The sequence below is a fragment of the Tyto alba genome, unplaced genomic scaffold (genome assembly GCF_018691265.1).
Source record: "Tyto alba isolate M040663 unplaced genomic scaffold, T.alba_DEE_v4.0 Super-Scaffold_33, whole genome shotgun sequence".
NCBI lineage: Eukaryota > Metazoa > Chordata > Aves > Strigiformes > Tytonidae > Tyto > Tyto alba.
In genome coordinates, this window is record NW_024881308.1 from 18,075,930 (window position 1) to 18,097,165 (window position 21,236).

The 21,236-nt window shown below is 39.5% G+C and overlaps 1 protein-coding gene across 1 annotated transcript; it reads right to left on the minus strand.

Moving 5' to 3' along the window:
• Positions 1-1,121: 1,121 nt before the first annotated feature.
• LOC104362468 (protein-glutamine gamma-glutamyltransferase E) lies at positions 1,122-20,508 on the minus strand. The gene is made up of 13 exons (XM_033001026.2): positions 20,423-20,508; positions 12,964-13,131; positions 12,413-12,655; positions 11,727-11,845; positions 11,094-11,222; positions 9,442-9,619; positions 9,141-9,276; positions 8,139-8,242; positions 7,422-7,667; positions 5,595-5,900; positions 3,687-3,844; positions 3,342-3,475; positions 1,122-1,459 (listed from the first exon to the last, which is right to left on the minus strand). Exons 2-13 carry the CDS (start codon positions 13,124-13,126, stop codon positions 1,312-1,314), a joined length of 2,064 nt encoding a protein of 687 aa, XP_032856917.2. The 5' UTR covers positions 13,127-13,131; positions 20,423-20,508; the 3' UTR covers positions 1,122-1,311.
• Between the last annotated feature and the right edge of the window lie 728 nt (positions 20,509-21,236).

Consider the following 21,236-nt stretch of genomic DNA (forward strand, 5'->3'; position numbering starts at 1 on the left):
TCTTGGCTCTGGCAAGCCTTGAGGGGAACATCAGGAGAAAAAGAGAGGGCACCACTGTGGGCTACTTGTACAGCCTCGCTGTAGCTCATCTCATTATATGTCCAGTATGGTCTTGTACTGACATCATGTGACTGGGAGTAGACAACTAGGTGGCTGCAAGTGCCCTCCTAAAGCAATTTTGCAGACTGCAAGGACAAAAAGAATTTATAGCCAATCTCAGCCTGGGCTGCTCATGTAAGTGAGGAGTCCCCGTGTCAAGTCACAGCTACCCTGTGCTGTGTGATGGAAGTGGGGGCACAGAACTGGCTTCAGGTACTTGTTAAGATTTATTGGCTTTCTGGCCCAGCAGTCCAAAGTGCAATAGAGCAGTAGCTTGACTTTCCATTCACTTCATCTATACAGATGATTTTCAGTCAGAGATCGAATTACTGTTGTACAATTACTGGCCATAAACCAAGTCATTCACTGGGATACACATAGTTCGCTTGATCCTGGAACCCAGCTTTCAGCCCGTACCTATCCTCCCATAAACAGTTTAAGCGAGTTTTACTAAATTCAAGCTCTGAGAGATGACTTCCTGACACACAATCTATAGTGAAGAATCCCTAACTCTTCACAAGTTTAAATACCCTTAGACTGAAGATTACCTTCCCTTTGATTCCAAAAGAAGACTTTCAGCAAGTGCAAAATATCAGCACGCAAAAATATCATGCATATTGAGCTGAACAATCATCTCGGTGTTTGTCAAATGGCTCTCAAACTGTACGTCACCCAGATTTCTTTTGAACATTTCCTATGCCTTATTTGGTCACTGTGATTTACCAAAGAAGCAAAAATGTCAGGACAGACTTTGCAGCAAAAAAGACAAAGCTAAATCCCATAAATCATGCGACGCATCCCGGCTACTTTCTAGTATCACTGTTGCGGTAAAGGAGCAACACCACTTTGAAAATCCACTGCATAAGGCTTTGAATGTGTAAAAATGAGTTTATAAATGTTTGTGGAAGAGACATCTGGAGCCGGAGAGAACAATTTTCAAGGAAAACCAGACAGGAGTCAAACAGTCTCTGTGTAGAAGGTAAGATGCTCTTTTTAATAACGTGGACACTCACAGCAGTAAATGAAGAATCAACTATTCCTCAGTTTATTTAAAATTACAATGTAAAATTTTGATAATATGATATTGGTAACCCCTTATCACAGGAAGTGAGGATTTTGTTTTGCTGATTTTCTCATTGTTTTCTTATACAAGATTTCTTATGGCATTTTGTTCAATTTATACGCACAGACCATTCACTATATATCTTCATGTTAGTTAATCACATTTACCATCTTAAAGGTCTTGACATCTGGAAATTTATCACAGGAGAAATTAACAAGTAGATGTTTGGGACCCGCCTCAAAAGGGATGAGTTTAAACTTTGTACTGGATTTCTCGCTGGCTTTCAGTGGTGGTATGCTAAAAATAGGAAACAAAGGGAAAAATACAAGCTGAAAACAGGCTTATGCATCATGCTTGAGTTTCTTCACTAACCATCTCTGATCTTGAGTAAGAATTCCTATCAGTTCAGTGTCTGATGGCCATGAAAAGACCATACAGGATTTGGCTCTCTGATATGTATTTAAATACTCAAAGGTATGCATTAAGGTCTCTCACGAGTACATTAGGTAGTGACCCAGATAAGCACACAAAAGGGGCCATACTAGTGTCGTATGAGATAGAACTTTATGCAGAACTGAGGGTATAAAGCACATCACTGAATTATTAAAAAAGAAAAATCTGAGACCATGAAGCATGTTAATATAAATGCCTGAATTAGACCTGTGTTTATACAGCAGGAAATTCTGAATGGAAGTGAAAATGTTTAAAACCAGCATATTTTGCATTTCTTGAAAACTCATGTTTATAGTTTTCCCAAACAGCCTTACCCCGTCATATTGTTTTGTCTTGCCCAAGGATAGTCGTATGCGATAGACAACGTGAGGTAGCTAAATTCCCTCAGGAGAGCTTATAAATGATGGGATAGACCATTCCTAGTTGGTGAAGTGCAAATGGCAATGTTAAGTTGCTGTGTAGGTTGGTTTGTTTGTGTTTGTCTGTGTGTGTGTATTCAGTTAAAGAGCACACTCCCATATCCCAGGTATTTTTTAGAAATAACTGCATTTGCTAGCTTACGTTGAAATTTGTGTGCAATTCTGTATATGTGCAAAGTGGGGTACAGTCTGAAAAATTAACCTTTCTGTTGTGGAATACTGAAGGAAAAAGAGCAAGACAAGATACAAAATGGTGAAAGCATAAAAATAGGAACCTGTCATCTATAGTAAAAGGAAACTATTTTAGTCATCTTCTCATTCACCATCTCAACACCATCTAATGGTTTCTGGACTCTGTTTATTAATCTCCTAACATAAATATTTTGTAGAGTTCTGAAAGCAGAGCTTGAAAACCAGTGTGCCTGTAGTTCTTGTTGTGGAAAAAAATTTTTTTTTTAAACTAAAAAACCCAAACCAACTCAAAACAAACTTCTGTTGTAGTATTCACCATTTTTCCTATTCTCTTCCTGCCTGACTCGTGGATTTCAGCTGTGTTCATGTTCCAGACCTTAGTAAATTCAATCATCTAAGGAGTAGGTGCTGATCACGGCTTAGTCTGTTCTTCAAAAGTTATCCTCCTTAGTTGTGATTTATTGTGTCTGGAGTAGCTATGCATGGAGCATACTTGGGGTGGTACTTCACAGAGGTACCAATCTCTGTCTAAACAATCTGTGTTCATTTTTGTTCCCAAAGCTGCGACACTGGTGCGTCTGCTTTTTACATGTATGTCTATCTGTTTGATGTAAATGCAAATTGTTTAGAAGGCTGATCACCCAGACTGGCAGCTGCAGTCCATTTAATAAAGTGAAAAAAAAAATCCTAGTTATATATGCTATAATTTGGGTATAGTAGGAACAGAAACAGTCATGTATTGTTGGCGCTATGATCAGAACAAGAAGGTTCAGCCTGTCTAGCCTATTGCATCATAGACAGCCTCAGCAAAATTTGCTGCATGGGTAAGCATGTATTTTTTTTGCTGGAACTGTCGGGTAGACAGGAAAACAAGTTACATCCAATTATGACAGCAATTATTTGACCTCCCAAATGATGAAGCCAAAGCCTAGCTTAGATGAAGAGCTGGTTCAAAGCTGTGTGCTTCATTATGAGATGTTACACTGACTGGCCTCCCAAGTTACAGCAAGAAGAAAATGCTGTCTCATCCCACTGTTCGGCTCCAAGTCATCCATGCCTACGTTCTTGCTCTCGTGTAGGCATAATAGCAGGAAGGAGGCATGCCTTGTACTTACTCTATCTCAAGGATTCCTCTGAGCAGATCATTGCCTTCTACCTGTAGCATACAGTCCGTCACTTCTATATCAATAGGATTGGTAAATGTCACTTCCACATCCACTTCTTTATTCACTTTTGCTTCACCAAGTACCTGTGCAAAGAAAATGCTTGAAAGGACAGTTTCTTGGTATAATTTTCTATCTGAGTCCTCTCAGTCATCAGAAGAGGAGATACTACGAGATGCTGTGACGGACCATGGCAGAATGTGAGCCAAGCATCTCTTTCAGGGACGAAAGTGTGCACGAGAGCTCAATTTCCCCTTTCACTGCCACTGCAGTTAGAGCAAAGGAATAGCAATTTACCTGTATGTCAATGGCAGGATTGTCCAGGGTAATATCTCTCTGTATTAGCACTTGAATCCCACCTTCTACATGACACAAAGCTGTTACCTGGATCGTGTTGTCTGTAGTTAACTGATGTTGATATTCAGTATATAGTATCTTAATAGGAAATTGTTTCTCTGGAAGAAAAAAAAAAGAATTGCTACACGCTTTTATAGGGCCACGGAGTTTCATACCTAATGTAGTATTTTCCTTTTATGCTGTCTGGGACTAGGAGGGCATTCAGGTGTCACTGCCAAACTCAATTCATACTAATTTATCAGTTTGCTATAGAGAGAGTGATTTCTTCAGTGTTATCACTCCTCCATTCCCTGCTACCATATTGCCTGGCTTGTTTTCCTCCCAACTGCTCTGAAAGATAAGACAGCTGGAGTTTAAGGAGTCTACCAGTGCCACTCCATTTGTTATGGGATGTCCTCTGATGGGCTTCATCAGTCCTACTGGCTCACAATATACTGAGATGAGCTGAACGATGTCTTTACATTTCTTGTATCTTTCCTAACCCTATCGGCTTTTTAGAATATGTTTTTAGAGTAGTTTCCATGCCGTAGTCCAAACCGAGGAATATTGGATGGGAAGGGATCTCTTCTGTCTCTAAATCCAGGCGATTCCACATTTTTGGCCATTCGTACAATAAACATCAAGTTCAGAAGAACTGTAGAGTAGCATTGCTGTATGCAAACACTGTGAGTCACAAAGTACTTTCCAGCAGTACGCAACAGATGAAACGCACAAGAAAAGATGACAAGTCACCAATGCAAAGTCCCACAAAAGTAAACAAGAAAATGGGGTCAGTGTGAATTTCCTAGATTCCTCCAGTAGCAACAGATTTGTTAACTACAAATCCTAGCAAACAGAGCCTACTTCCAGAAGAGGGCAAAAAAATTCCTTAAATGGTTCCTGCCATCAGATCTGGGGAGAAGACTCCCACTGACTGTATATTCAGCCACTGGTTTAACTCAGCCTGTGTGAGCACAAGAGACCACAAGGTGCCTGCATGACTGTAATGCCATTAGGCTTATAAATTCTGTCTTCACTGAGAATCCAATTCCACATGTTTTAGTGGAAGCTAATAGATCCCAACTCCAGAAGTTAAATTACATATTAAAGAAAGGAAATATTATTTCTGCTTCTTACCAGTGACTCAAGGCCTAAGATTAATACAATACAGTATCGGCTGCGAATCAACGTTCTTTCTGTTCACTTTAGAGATGCTGATATATCTATTATCCCAGGCTCCTAACGGTAACTTAATTTAATCTTTCCAACAATACTAATATTTACGTAGAGAATTTCTTCCATAAGGTTATTAAACTCATCTGAAAAAAAAATAAAATTAAAAAATCTGAGGTCCTTTACTCCTCAACAGTTCTTTGATACAGCCCATCTTTTCTGTGGAGCTTAGCAGGCTATTCAGCTACTTCTATTCCTCACACTTTAATTCCATTTTAATGTGCTAATGGACCAGGTTTCTTGTTTCTGCTGTTAGCCATGTCCTGTAACCTTTCAGTGAGGCCCCTCTTAATGGACCAGAACACATTTAACTGGAGTTGATTTCTATGCTTTTATGTTGTCCTTATCTCTTTTTCATGCAAATTTTGTTAAATGAAACTTCGTGTTTACTCATCATCTTCTTTTCACTTCCGAGATACATTTTCCAAAATGTGATTAGTACTTAAGGAAATGATAGTGTGAAACATGCCTTTTTAATGTTTATAAGTGCAATGTAATTTTTTTCAGCCTTTTCTGCATAGAAATTTAAGATTGCAGTTTGTTAGAGCTTTTTTTCCCCAAGCTGACCAGCTTCTAATGCCCATTTACCAACAAAACATTTCTACAATTATGATTAAAAGTTATTTGAAAAATTACCTTCCTTAGGAGACAGAGTGACAGATATGGAGTCCTTCCAGATCTCGTGAATTGGTCTTCTAGTATACACGGTGCTCCAAGCAGTCATATTTACATGAACAGTCTTAGCATCAGACTGTAAGTTTGCAAGGACCAGAATTAGATTGAGTTCTTTGCCAACTTCTAGAAGGCCAGCCACTTTGAACTTCCCTGAGATGTCAGGCTTTTGATCAATTTCCTGTGGTGTCGGTGCTGTAGGATCAAATTTATCCTCAAGTCCCAGCTTCTTACGGGCTTTTTTAAATATATCTCTTTCTTTTGTAGAGCCTGTGAGAGAGAACCATGAAAATTATCCTCAACAGTTAACATGCATCTCTTTATTTTGTCTCATGACTGCTAGAGACAAGCCAGAAGAATGTAGTGTCTGCAGTTATTGATGAACAGAGCCTCTGTTTTTCACAGCTACACCTAATTTTCTGGATCTGCAGTTTGTAATGCCACTGCCCCTCCAAAAGCATTTCTTTGTAACACAAAATCTTACGTCCAAATTTTCTCACTCTTCCCATTTTATCATTTCCCATTCTATCCCTTTTTATGGTTGTAATATTTAGAAATGTAAATTATTATTAGCTAATACAGAAAGGGCCCCTAATATAAGGGAAGGGAAGGCTGAAGGGACTGTGTGGTGGGTTGGCTCTGGCTAGCAGCCAAACATCCACCCAGACTCTCACTCACTCCCCATTCCTCTTGGATGAGGAGAAAATGGGAGGCCAGAAGACTTGTGGATTGAGATAATGACAGTTTAACAGGGAAGGAAAAACTGTGCACAGGAAAAGCAAAAAGAGGCATCTCTTCACTAATCTACATCCTCAGGTAGCTGTCTAGCCGCTTCCTGGAAAGCAGGACCGCAAGGTATGTAATGGTTGCTTGGGTATACAAATGCTATAAGTGCAAACGCTACACACACCCCACCCACACCCCTTGTTTCCTCTGCCTTTTGCTGAGCTTCTATTGCTGAACACTAAATCATAAAGCATGGAATATACCTTTTGTCAGTTTGGGTCAGCTGTCCTGGCTGAGTCCCTGCCCAGCTTCTCTCCCACCCACGGCCTACCCATTGTGGCAGGGAGGGACGGAGAAGGAGGGAGAAAGCCTTGACACTATGCAAGTACTGCTTAGCAATAGAGAAAACATTGATGTGTTGTCAGTGCTTTTAGCAGAGCAGCTGTAAAGAAAGTTAACTCCATCCCAGCCAGAGCCGGTAGACAATGGAAGCTAGTTATTTGGGCTCTGCTTTATCATGCTTTTCACCCTTCTGATATATATTTTCAGTAGCAGTGTTCATTCTTTACACTTGCAAATTCAGTTAATGATTGTAATTTTTTTTCTGCACTGTCAGACCCAAAGGTCTGACAAGTTTACATGCTGCTTTGTCCTTTGAAAAAGTTGCTTATCCCGGGCCTAAATGCTGATTTAGCTTAGGTTTCTGTAATAGGCCTTTCATCCAGCTGTCAAATAACTGAGCCGTGGACTAATTTTCACGAAGCAGAGGCAGTCAGTACGCATTAGCAATAGGCAGGTGGGAACAGCGAATGCTTTGCTCGGAGGTATTTGGGCTTGCCTTATTTAGGTCCCACAAAGCAGCTCCATATCAAAAAGGTCAAGGCAGTATTTTTTACTCTTCACCTTCTCTTCCCTTTCCTGTTAGAACTGAATAAAAGGAGTATAAATTTTGCTTCTAACTTGTAGATGCCCAAAATTGCCCACTAAGAGAGTCCTAGCATAAAGTTCATATACGTTTGTGAATGAAGCAGCTATGTAACCAGAAGAACTAGTGTTTTTATTTACCTTCTTCATATTTATAATCATTGGTGACATCGACACGATCGTCTCTACCAACGGCCTTTGTGCTGATGAATTGGCCAATTATGGTAGACTTAGAGAATATTAATGTTTTCTTTCCAGTTGTGGAGTCATAATTCCAGTACATACAGTCTGCATTCACTTCTGCAAATACGAATGGGCAGTCGTAGTCCAGATCTACATCTCCTTCTTTGATGGCATTTCGTGAGGCAGGACCACACTGATAAATTCCTACAGCATCAAGAAAAGAATAATGTAGACCAAATCAACTCTTTGACAGTAGGAAAATTGCTAGACAGATATTTATCAATGACTCCTGACTTGCCCAGCACTGTTCTAGCCCTTTCATCCACATAGACCCTCATACCAGGCCCATCATCGATGTATCTTGTGTTTATTTTGAAGGTACACTTAATTTATTTCATATTATCCCTTGATTTTCAATAGCTCTGGATACCTACATTGGAACTGTAGGAACTGTTGCAAAAGACTCTCTAGAAGTCTAGTTCGTTTCTTGGCATTCACAGATGATCTGAAGGTTTTTTTTATATGCAATAAATAGTATGATCTTCTGCCACCCTATTTCTGAACAGGATCAGAAATTACTTTTATGATGGTTTTACTTTTTTTTTTTTCTCTTCTCTCCGAGAGTGACTGACTATATAATTTTTTGACATTATTCCTGAGATAAAATCTGTGTACCTCCACTTTCTTCTTGGGGAGTTGCATCCAGAACTTGCCATCCACTGTATGAGGGGCCCAAGTCACTGCGGGAAAACCAGCTTTCATTCCAGACATGGAAATTCCTATATGCAAGAATGAACAAAGTAAGCTACTGGTATGTGTTTCTAAATTCCTGTTCACATCCATTAATCAGCCATCTTAGTTAAATGTATTAAATTCCTTAATTTGCATAGTTTCTTATCTGAGACTGACCACTTCTGCTCTGATCCTGGCTATATTAACTAGATAGGAGCTGAAAACTGCATTGTGGAACAGCCATAAATGTTCAAGGGTAGAAAGCAAATTTGTAAAATTATACAAAATGTCTTGAGTCTGTTTTTCTCTAAAAGTTCTGAGCATGTGCACTTTGTTTTAGCTGTTTTCCTTATAGCCCAATACTACAGTTATCACTTATATTTAGAATGAGTCCAGAACAAGCAGGGGAGTCAACAAGGCAAAAAGTGAGGGACTAGACCTCTTTCTTTGCTGAACGCAAGCTTGTATGAATTGCATTTTATGATTAATAGTGGCAATAATTAAATTATTTTCACTGCAAATGATGTTACTGCAAAGAAAAAAAAAAAAAGGCAGGGAAAATGATTCTGTTGGTTCTGTTGAACTTTTCAGAGTTTAATGTGAAGTGTTTTTGAAGAATAGTTCCAAACTAAGTCAAGTCTCGCTGTTTGATATTTTCAGTGTAATAACACAAATTTTCAGTCATCTGTGGCATCATAACTGTAACTTTGCCTGCCCTGGTTTCAATTAGCTGTTATAACTCATGTAACAATTTTCTGTTTAACTGAGAAAGAGTGAGAACACCAAGTTGTGTAGTAGTATTTTGTAGTATTTTTTCACTGATCCTGTGTGTGTGCAGTTGTTTTTAAGAAAGTAATAAAGCATTTGTTACTATAATTTATATTCTGCATCTGAAGACTCTGTAGGCATTGAAAAGTCCTACTATTACATATCGTAGAGCCTTACCATATGCTGTCAGGTGTCCTGTCCAAATGATTTCCAGAAGCATCATAAAATTCATCCACACGCAGATTTCCATCTGCATCGTGGGCAGAGCTGAAGTTTGTAATTGTACGAGTGGGAATCCCCAGACATCTGAGCACTAAAGAGTGAATAGAAAACCATAGTCAGAAGGCAGTATTTCTAGAATATGAAGTTTCAATATAACATACCAATGTCTTGAAATACTTTCATGTAGGAAGTGTTATTAGTGCTTCTTTTAATAGAATCTGTGCAGTGTCAGTTATGTGCATGATATAAAACATACCTGTAGTCAGTACAGCTGCGAAGACCCAACATTGTCCATATTTAACCGGTTTGAATCCTGATTTCTTCCAGTTTTGCAGGATTTCACCACTTCCAGTCCAGCTGCTTGGACTTTTCCCACCCTCATAATTTCCACTCCAGTTTCCTAGCAGCACTCCTTGGTCATCATTGGCATTTACCTGTAAAAGTATTCACTAGATTTATGATGAGATAAATTAAGAGTTTACAATAGATGTAGTAGCGGTAGGGAAGCAGGCAGGAGTAAAGCCTTGAATAACATTTTAGTGCACAAAAGTCACTGCTTCATGCAACTGGCCTTCCGGAAGAAACCTTATCTTTTTAGGGGAATGAAATATGTGTCCTCTCAAGAAATGGAGACCATTTAATCACTGTTTCTGCAACTCAAGTACAGTAGCACCAGGCAAGAAGGCGAAAACCAGTTTCCAGTGCACCTTCCTGACACCAGGTGGTACCTTTACCACTGTACGATTGAATGGCATCATCAAAACATGTTTTGCAGCTAAGCTTTCAGAATGTGCCTGGATCATGATGCAGTGAGCCCTCAGCAAATTTACATTAAATTAGGGGAAGTGGCTGACACAACAAATGGGGCACTGTCACCTTGAAAATCGTGGGTACTGTGTCAATAGAAAACTCATGAAGTTCCGGAAGAAAAGGTGTAGATTTCAGAACTTGGGTAGAATAACCCCATGCATTGGTACATGCTGAGAAGCAGCTGGCTGAGTGGCAGCCCATCTGAAAGAGGCCTGGGAGTTACAGCAAATGCCAAATTGAATTTGGGGCAACAGTGCTCTCTCAGCGTAAAGGGAATGCCCACGCTAGGCTACATTGGGAAAAGTGTGACCAGGAGATCGAGGGAAGCTGTTAACCCCCTTTAATTATCTTTAGTGAGGCTGTGCTAGGAATCCTGTCTCCAGTTTTGGGTCCCTCGGTTCAAGGGGATGTTGAGACACTGAAGAGGGCCTAGCGTGGAGGGCTACCAAGATGGTCGGGGCCCTGGAGCACATAATCTACAAAGAGAAGTTGAGAGCACGGGGCTAGTTCAGTTTGGTTAAGAAGGGGGTAAGGGGAATGTAGTAGCAGATTATAACTACTTGAATGGAACATCCTAAGTTGTCAGAGTCCAACTTTTCTCTGTTCTGGCAGGTTATATAACAAGAGGCAACAGCAGAAAGTTGTAGCTTGGGGAAAATAATATTTGACATAAGAGAAAAATTCATCACTAAGAGGGCAGTGCAGCACTGGACCCAGAAAGGCCATGAAACCTCCATCCTTGGAGATTTTCAAGGCAGCCTGACAAATCTGTGTCCGAGCTGATCTAGTACCACTGTAGTTCCGCTTCAAATGGGAGGTTAGACTAAAGACTTCCAAGGGACCAGTCCCTCAACATACAACCTCATGTTTTATACTTTCGGTTTGACTACTGGATATCAAAATGATACGTATCAGAAATACCACAGATGAGATAAATCTAGCAGGCCCAGATCAGACAACCACCTAGGTGTTTCTCTGGCCCACGTTTCTGGTACATACAAACAGTGGCCTAAAATTCTCTGAGAAGCGTCTTCATGCTTACTTTCACTAACTACTTTAAAAGAACAGTAGTTTGGACTTTTTGAACATGTTTCTTACCATCGCACTGAGAACACGGCCCAGATACTTGGGGTCATTTCGGTGAGATACATCTGTGGCAGGATCCTGACGATAGTTTAAGCTTCGATCCATCATGGAAAGGCAAATATTGAGAATATCTCCTTGAAACTATGTTACAGAAATAAGTAAGTATTTTGGAAACACAAATTACTCTACTAAAAATCAGGGTAAGTAAAGCCACATAAGTGTTTAATGTTTGGGTTTTTTTTTTTTTTGTTTTTTTAATCACCGGATGAAGTGCTGCAGCTTAGCCAGGAATTACCATGTAAAAATGCAGCCTCAACAAACTGTGAAGATTAGAACACAAAGAGATTTTCAAAACTTTTAATCTGTGGACCTAAGACCAAAGGCCTAAGGACTTTGCCTCTACAGTACTTTACTACCCAGTGGACACTAAGGTTTCTGCTGGCTGCACTTCCAAGTCCTAGGTCATATCACTGACTAGTCAATTCCAAATCTTCACATTAACCAGTATAACAGAGCTTGGCACAAGTTCCGATTTCAATACCAGACTTCTGCTCTTCAGAGGTATACGTCATGAGCTGGAAAAAGCAAACGTGAACTGGGTGACCAGGGCTGAAACACTGTCTGGTGTTTCAGCGCTGTATTTACCTGGCCAAAGTTCCATCCAAAGCTGTTGATATGATTTTTATTGCCTGCAAAAATGATGCCAAACTCTTCTAGCACATATTCCTCACACTCAGCCTTGTTAGGCATGAACACATCATCACCTGAAAAGCCAAAACAGAGGTATGTATAACCACAACAGGCAGAATGAAACAGAACCTCAGGAGCCTTGGTCTCCATCAATAAGAATGCTTGCAGATATCCAACCTTTGCTGTTCTTGCTGTTATAAACAGATTGTGAAACTCAGGATTTTCTATAATTAGAGAAAAGGGGTGGGGTGTGTCTGAGTGAAGACAGAGGTCACTGTCAAATCTGGGAGAAAATGGCAGCTGGTAAATATGACTATTTTCTTGATTCTACAGAGACCAGACACACCTTATAAATTTGTGCAGAAGTAGGGAAGCTCTGGCAAAAGTAGAACTTAATTTCCTTAAGCAGAACTTGATCTTTTAGCGCAAGGAGCTCTTCGGTAAGTACATGATACAGAGCTGTTTTTATGTACCAGGCTATCCCAAGAAACTGTTAAACCCTTTTCTTTTTTCACCGATACATTATGTGGTGAATGTTAAGCCCCCGTATTAAAGAAGTATAGATCAAATGGAGAAGTTGCAAACATTAATGAAGCACCAAGCAACTTAGTTCTTTCGGTGGAAATGTGACATGTTCATACCTGAAGACCAAGGGTTAAAGAGCAAAACAAAAGTGCCAAGGCTTGCTGGAGAGGAGCTGCCACTTGAAGTACTTTGAACACTCAGTTTATAACGTCCAATGACAGCATTAGGTGGGCTGGAAATGGAGATGCTCACAGAATTGGAACTGGTAGACTGTAGAACTGCACTCCAGCTCTCCTTGTTCACTGTGCTGGAGATACCAAATGTGGCCTGGGTCTTAGCCAGCGTCGAGGGTTTTGGACCTTTTAAGGAAAATAGACAACACTTTTTTTTTCCCAGCTTGCTGAAATAGAGATTCAGTCATCAACAAACTCAGCAGGGGTGTAACCCTCCCCTCAGATTAATTTGTGCCATATGTTGGAAACTGAAGGAAACTATCACTGCTAGCTGAGATGGGAGTAATACAACAAACACTTCAAACAGTTCCATGGCTATATGAACCAGCATGTTGACTCTGAGGTATTATCTTGTTGCCCTATAGTGCATATCAGGCCAAAAGAATGTCACGAGGCAGCATTACTCTTTCTGTGAAAGAAGTTGGGAGCCATACCTGTTTCTGCGATGAATGTTAAGTTTTGCTCAGGCTGTTCTGTTCCACTGAAGGTGACAGTGAAGGCCCGTCCTCTCCTCACAATCAACTCTTTGCTAGAAAATTTACTTGTGTGGTGATCTCTTGCATTTTCTTTCAGGTGCCAGTTGGTACTTGGCTGCATTGCAGCTATGAAAAAGTGAGAAGATCAAGAAAATTTGATGGTCCATCCAAGGAGGAGGGAGAACAGACACACTCTCAAGAATTGCATGTTACTTGCTACAGGTAACTAATAGCCCTGTGAGGTTTCCACCAAAAATAGAAATAATTTATTTATGAGCAATTTTTTTTGAGAGACTCCATCTTCCAGAGATTGTTAGAGAATATCTCCGTAATTAAATATAGAAAGAGTAGTATATCCAGTACTAAAGAAAAATCAGAAAGGCGCCTGAGAGACCCCTGAGAGAACTGAATACTTGTCAGTTACTTGGATAAAGAATCTGGCAGAAGTCAGCTAATTCTTTCAAGGCGTCATCCTTTCCAAGACATGGTGTTATACTAACAGAGGCACAGCCTTGCTGCCTCTGAATAAGAAATAAAGAAACCTGATTAAGCTGAGAAACAGATCTGCATTTTTTATCATGACATGTGATCTCTAGCCCCATTTACATGTCACATACCTCTGATCTATCTGCCAGCTGCTACCTGTCGGAGGTACCTAACAAGAGTATGTTGATGGACTCTGGGCTGTCATTTGGCAGTGGGAGAGATGGCAGAACTGGAGAGAGAACACTACTAAAATAATGTACGTGAAGTATGTGGCAGAAAGCTCTTGTGTGTGAACTGTGGCCTCAAAGGACAAAGAATAAGCATCTGAGAATGGTTTGGCTCTGACATCATCAGAGCCTATAGCGGGTTCTCTTGTAGGAGGTAGCTGGAGGGTTTAAATGAAGTGCAGAACTACAGAAGAAAGAGAGTTGTTTTTTTTTTTTTTTTCCCTGAGGGCACTGTGTGATTTTTTAAAAATTATTTTTATTATTTTCTCAGCTCCACCACCACCCCCAAATCCCCCCCTAAGAGGGAGAATAGGAAAGAGTAAGTGTGGTCCTTAGTAGTGGAACACAGTTACCCTGTGCCATTAGTGAGTAAAAAATCATTATCCCCTGTTCAGACAGATTTATTAATGTAAAGATTTTTTTACAGCGTGATCTTAAGTCTATCAAGTTTAGGCAAACCTTGAAATAACTACATTAATAGTCTTAGCAATGTAGTCACAGTTCAAATGGGGGGAACATGTTTTTTCACAGTATCGAGGCAAGAAGCACGTACTTTGATTTTTCAGGAACATACCTACTTTAAAAACAAAAAAGGCATCTTCAGAAACTTAGCAATGAAGCACATCTATTGTAGAACAAGCTGAGGGGTGGGGGAGATTTGTCTTTAGAAAGGCAGGAGTTATCTGGCAAGGTTGGAAAAGCAACATGGGTCAGTTTGCTTATGTATAAATGTTAGCATGTAAGCAAATAAAAACCTCACTGAAACAAACAAACCATCAAAAAAAAAATGCCATAAACTTTTGTATCCTCTCTGCCTTAACTTCAGGTTTCAACTTTCCCTGCTTATTGTAGCCTCCTTCAGCCTTTGCAGTGATACCTTCTTCGAGTTCTGCTTTGCTTCTTTCTCCTATGTCAGATTTGTCAGTCTCTCATTTGCACTTGTCTGACAACTTCAAATAGCTGCAGACTTTCCCTTCCTTCCTATTTTCAAAATACAACATTTTTACATCAGATAATTGTTCTCCTAAATCTCATTTTCATAAGCTTGCTTTTCCCATGCACGCAATAAGAGACAAAATGGAGTTCCTGTGAAAATCCTTCTTCTAACTCTTGATGGAAGAATTTTCTCTTCCTTTTTTTTTTTTTTTTTCCAGTGTCCATTATAGAACTGAATATGAGGTATGGATGTAAGAAAATAGCAAACAGAGCACCACAGAAGGGGCTTCCCCCTTGCTCACCTTGGCCCATATCTGATCAATACGTCCTGTATAAGCAGCTTCTGGAGCTTTCCTCTGAATGGTGTCCTCTACTTCTGTTGATTCAAGGAATGGCTGGTGCCTTTCACTTCTTTAAAAGTTGAGGTGTAAAGTTGCCTGTTTGCAATATTTCCTGTGGGGGGTGGAGCTTGAATAGCTTTCTTTGCTCCCCAGCCTTTATCTGGCCAACAGGGCTTTAGGATTCATTTTTCCTTCATTTCTCTCAGTCCACACATCCTGATCTCATTTCCTTGCAACTTAACATCTGAAGTTTGGACAATATTTAATGCTAACAGCCTGGCTATTTGTTAAGAGTTTCTAATGTATTTAAATTTACAAGAATTTCATCATTTAGTGGCTTTTCTTTCTGTTATAATGATAAAATTACAGGGATAGCCTAACTCCTTCTTGCACCACATTGCTTTTAATTTGGAATACTTCATGAACAATATTTACAGTGACTTTTTCTTTAAATTAATTCACTGAATCCCTTGTTTTCCCAGAGCTGGGTTTTTTTTTGTTTGTTGGCTTGCTGTTTTTTTGGTTGTTTTTTTTTTTTTTTTTTTTTTTTTCCTACTGCATTGTAGTAATTGCAAAACAATGAGCAAGCTATTGCCTCTGCCCCAAATTCAATCAGGCTAAAGTTAAAGAACCAATTTTTCATTTATCATATAATAACTGTTTAACAACATTAAACAGACAAGCACTCTATGTCATATTTGCATGACATACTACAGAAATGTTAGGTAAGTACATTTGTGACTTGTGATAAAATAGCTATCATTGTTTTCAGCTGGTACACTACTATTTTTTTTAATAGGATATCTCTGAGCATGCAACTGGCAATGACAATTGTGCACAAAAATATTTCGTTTAATTACAATGAGAGTGATTTTTGCTTCTTCTTTGCAGGTGGCTCCACTTTCTGTTAAGAAAGAGAGAGACTAGTTCTCATACTTTTATGAAATGACCTGTAAAATTTGATGTATACAATGCACGGTCCTAAGGATGCCTCTGAGTGATACTCATTATGCTGGACTGGCCACTGCTACATGCCCTCTCAAATGCAGAGGTTTAATTGGCTGGGCTCAGTATTACAGCAGCACAAATTCTTCTGTTTTCAGGTTTGGATCATGTTTGGAGATTTTAGATTTTGAACTTGTGCAACCCATTTCATATACAGACATATTTTATTCCTATTTCCTATAAAAAGATATTAGAAGAAAAAATTTTCACTGAGTATAATTCAGACTACTGCTTTGAATCTCTGTTCATTACCAATATTTAATCTTAAGAGCGACCATGGCTCTATCACATGCAAACCCACTTGTGATTTCAAAGTTATAAGACTTTAATTCTTAAATTTAAAATTTCTTAGAATTTGATTTTAAAGTGTTAAGTCCAAACTTTAGAGGTTTCAGCTGTTAAGATATGCTCTCCTTCCCATACTTTTAAATTATCTTCAATGATACACTAACAATTTTCAGAATAAATTCGCTTTAAGATTTCAGCCTATCCTAGCCTCATTTCTCTTTGCTAGAAAGATTAGTTACTGTTGAAGTTAAAAAAAAAAAAAAGTCAGTGATTATTCACCAAATAGCTGCCGATGCTTATTTGGTCATGTGTTTCACCTTTTTTTCTGTGACAGCAATAGTGTTCTGGATATCATTGTCCTGTAGGTCAATGGCATAGTTGTTTTTGGTATTTGATGGTATGACAGTATAGTTACAAACAGCATGTTCTAAAACACAGATACAGCGCATTTATTCTGGAAGACCATATAGTAAGGAGAACAAGTTGCGTCTGTTGCATCAGCTTCTGGTGTTTATTCCCAGCTCTGGCTAAGTTGTCTTGCAAGCCTCTCTTGTGCTTTGTTTGTAAAACAGATGAATGATACGTACCGGACCTTTGGATTAAAGATTATGGGCAAAGTATGAGGGTTGAATTAATGAGAAATATTAACACTACTCAAAACACTCATCGGGCAGAGGCATCTGACCCAAGCAGCTTCCTGTAAGCCAAGTAGTATTTGCAGAGCTTGTATTGTGGTTGTAAATGTAAGGATTGCACAGGTAGGTGGTTGAAACTCTGGTAGATAGAAAGACAAGATTCTTTTGGACCTCAAAAAATGAAAGCTCTAAGCCATTTTAGTATAGTATTTTGTTTCATGTACCCAAAATAAGCTATATGCGAACCATCTTTTGCGAATCAGTTCATTCGTATAACTCATTACATCCTTTTCCAGTGATACTCAGATTTCTTCCCTCACTCTGTTAATTGTGTTAAAGAAAGGAATATATAGGAGGAAGAGTTCAGCACTGAACAGGGAAGGACATCTTTTGTAATAGACTAATTCCCCTAAGTATTACTTTCTCTCCTTTTTTGCATTGAAGTTCTCTTCCCCACCAGCTCTGTATGTGACACTTGAATTCTATTAAATGTCACCTATTATTAATTGTGCCTTTGTTTGAGGATGGGAAATCAGCCCATAGAATAGCCTATCTGCTCCTTGATTCTTTCAGAGCACAGCTGTTTCTTGCATACCCCTAAAGCACCGTGCTACAACCACATGGCCATGACTCACTGGGGACCACCTCAGTACTTTGAGAAGTTTGGGCTATTCTGTCTCCCTTTGCCTTCCCTTGTTGGATAATTAAGCAAGGAATTTCATAAGCAAACCCCAGTCCTCCTATCCTAGATACAAGAAGTCAAGTAGTTTTCTACAGCTATACTGTATTTGTGAACCACACCAGGGCCCCTAGAACAGTGGTATGGACTGAAATTGCATCAGCACTCTTCAGGACTAGAACCCCCTGATGTAGGTTGGTCAAGTCCATACGGAAAAGCATTTGGCTGAGATCTCTTCTGGGCCTTATTTTCTGTCTTCCTCTTCCATTGACAGTGCCCCAAACAGCAGGGGCATTTGGAATGGAAGTCAGCAGCCTGCTGCATCCTGAAGCCTTACTGAAGTTCTCCAATAGACAGACTTCGAAGGTAGCCGAACTTGGCACAGTCAGTTCCCATACTGCCTGTGTAAAATAGGCTACCCTGTTGGCTGGGCTCACATCTTCTGACAGGATCTTGACTCATTCCAGATGAGATGGCTCTTTCCAGAAGGGAGACTGACAGTGACATAGTAGTGACATACGTGAACTTCAAAAACTACCATAGGACCAGTAGGCAGAAATAAGCCAAAGTGACAGCACACAGACTGGGATGTACCTATGCTAGGCTTCCTGAACAGCTCCCACATAGTCACACACAACCTGTTATTTATAGCCTATTATATTTAAATGTATTTCCCTACCTCTCCCACTTATGCACCCATCTTTTCCATAGGAATGGAGTAAAGAGATTATTTGAAGTTTTAACTTCCAGCTACGGCTGCACACTCATCAGCAAAGAATACCTCTTTGCAGGCTCCCATCACTACATCGCTCTCATTCTGCAGGCAAGCCATCTTAATTCTAACACACAAACAAGATGCTTGCAGGTGTGACTCATGCCTTAGCTGTAGCCACACTGAAGCTTAAAAGTGACAGACAGAAGCAGAGATAATTATTTTGAGCGTGAGACTGTGAAACAAATTCCTGAAACCTTAGTAGCAGTATTGTGCTGCAGCCTATCAAAACCCTTAAAAACCCCAATATCACGCTATCCAATTTATAGGATCTTTTTTGGTGCTTCTCCCTCTTCTTTACACATCACCTTCTGGATTCTGTTAAAGTAGATACACTACAGAGGCCCACGGTTGCATAAAAACTTTCAGAGAAGATATGTGTGTATTTGCAGGATGTGTGCGTCTGGACGGCAGGAGGAGGAGAGAAAGAGAGAGTGTGAAAACAGTTATGTGCACGCATACCTGCATGGAGACCCTCACAGTATTTTACATTAAAGTTGTGCATGGCACTGTGAGAAGCATCCCTGGGCGCTTTTGACATCTCCAACTGAACTTGAGCTTGGCTATTTCTTGGGCCCTGGGTATTTCACAAGCAAGTGCTGACCATGATCAACAAATACCAGTTTGTTCGTTAAATATTGCTATTACTTCTTGCATTTTGTGCAATGAGAAACTTGTGGTTAAGGATAGACTGGTGTATGACACTGAAAGAGGAAGTTTTTAGGGATCATCTTGCTAAAATGTCTTGGCTAAGTTATTGGCAAATCGTTGCGTAAGAGGAAGTGTTACAATGCAGAAACAATTGGTTTGTGGTTTTTTCCCCGTTGCTATAGACGTGAAGGTTTTTACTGTCCACTTTACTATATAGTTCTTTTGTTAAGGATTTTTCTACTCAGTCCAATCTTTCAGCTTGACCTATCAAATTGTGTTCTGCCATTTATTTAAGCTGTGCTCAGTGGAGGAGGTTTATGAGGGAGCCAATAGTCTTACGCCCACCGTATGCATCTGATTCCCTCACAGTCTTATGTTTTGCTCTTAAACGGGTAAATAGTAAGATTGTATTACACTTGGCAGGTACACTGAGTCAGTCATTAACGAAGCACCATCAGGCCAGGCAAACAAACAGCAGATGCTGTTGAGGGATGCTAGCACAAGATCACATCAATAGCATGAATTATTTCAAATAATAGTACATGGAGGAACACATTTGTCCCAAGAGTTTGTGCATTCAGTTCTCCTAAAACTGTAAGAATGGGGTAATCATGCCTCTTTTAGCCTCCGTGAGGGGAAAACAATGCCTGTCATTACTGCTCTCAAGCCTTTTCTCTGTGGATGGTTGTTTTTTATAAATTTCCTAAGCTTTTCAAGCCTATGTCACATAAAGTCAGCAGAGCATGAGCTCTATGCCTAGAAGAGGTAAAGTGGCATCAGCTGCACTCAGGCCTCATTATACCTTTTTACAGAGATCCCAGCAAGTCAGGCCTAAGCAAAAACATGCCCAACCTTGCTAAAGTGTATTTATTTAATATCTTTCCTCCTAAGACCTTACGGCTGGACATCTACTTGTTTTAGATGCATTTTAAAGTGCCTTTGCCTTTCACACTAATTTTAACAAATAGTTAAAATGTCATTGCAGTTTGCTGACTCTGAATCTACAGGAAGGAATCTAGCCCGTATTCTATTTTTAGCATAAATATTCGCATTAACACAAGATCCATTCATCCCTGAACTATTCTCTGGTTCATTAAGTTTCATGCTAAAAGATAGTTTGCAGTTTGCCATAACTTCTTTTGCTCTAGTTGCAGTTTTATAATATTTAACTCCAGTATGGTAATGGAGGGAAAATGCTGAAGCAACTTATTCATAATCTCAAAATGTAGTGTACTCTAACAGTTCAGAACTCTTTACAAAACATAACCCCACAGAGAAAACTAACATATGGTACATTATCGCCCATTCCTTATGCACAAAGAGACTTTTTTCTTTTAAGCTGATTTTTTTGTTTGTTTGTTTTGGTTTTTTTTTTTTTTTTTTTTTTTTTTACTTACCAGCCAGGCTTCCTTGCTCCTCTGTGCCTTGGACTTTGTGTTTCTGTGAGCAACTGTAGGCCTATATGATAAGACTTCAAGCTCTGGTTGTGTGGCAGCATTTATAGAGAAAACTTTAGGCCTCTCCTTATGTTCAAACCAATTATAATTCACATTAGGTGGGTGAGGCAGGTAAGTCATACCAGTGGGCATGTAAACTTCCTAGTGACCATATATTAGCTCATGTGTTTTAACACATTGCACTTATGCAATTCAGGCCATTTATCCAGAGGGTTGACTGAGTTGCTTAGAAAAGTAGAGCATTTAATTGCATACCTGGAATCCAGAATTTCCCATACAATGATGCGTCACTCGGGAAGGGATATTTTTTGAGTCAGTATGAATGAATATATTTTCCCAGTATGATCCACAGATGAGCGTTCATGCAATAAAAATATATATTCATAATAAAATTCAAAGGGTTCCCTCCCTATGAGTGTACTCATAAGAAGTCTGGAAAAAAACCCAAAACTTTTCATTTACCTCATCAGTCCTTTTTTGGGGATCATCACAGCAATGCCTTTGTGTCAGCCCCTCCTCAGAGTCTCTGTGAATTATACTAATGGTAGTAATGCTGTAAATGTAATGTAAACTACTATTAACTTGACAAACCACTGAATGCTGAATAGCTCTGAGGAGTGGATCTCAAGTGGTAACTCTCCCTGCACAAAGAGAAACTTAATCCTCATAAAATAAAATGCTCATTTTGTAGCAGGTACAAATTATGACTATAATTTGTGCTTCTATGGTGGTTACTCATCTAACTTCTGACTAT

What these genes read in the sequence shown, in the direction of transcription:
- LOC104362468 (XM_033001026.2), bottom strand. Translation starts at nt 13,126, where the DNA reads ATGCAGCCAAGTACCAACTGGCACCTGAAAGAAAATGCAAGAGATCAC. An exon ending in AACATTCATCGCAGAAACAG is followed by an intron (nt 12,656 to 12,963) that starts GTATGGCTCCCA and finishes TTTCCTTAAAAG; the next exon opens with GTCCAAAACCCTCGACGCTG. An exon ending in AGAGGAATCCTTGAGATAGA is followed by an intron (nt 1,460 to 3,341) that starts GTAAGTACAAGG and finishes TCCTATTTTTAG; the next exon opens with CATACCACCACTGAAAGCCA.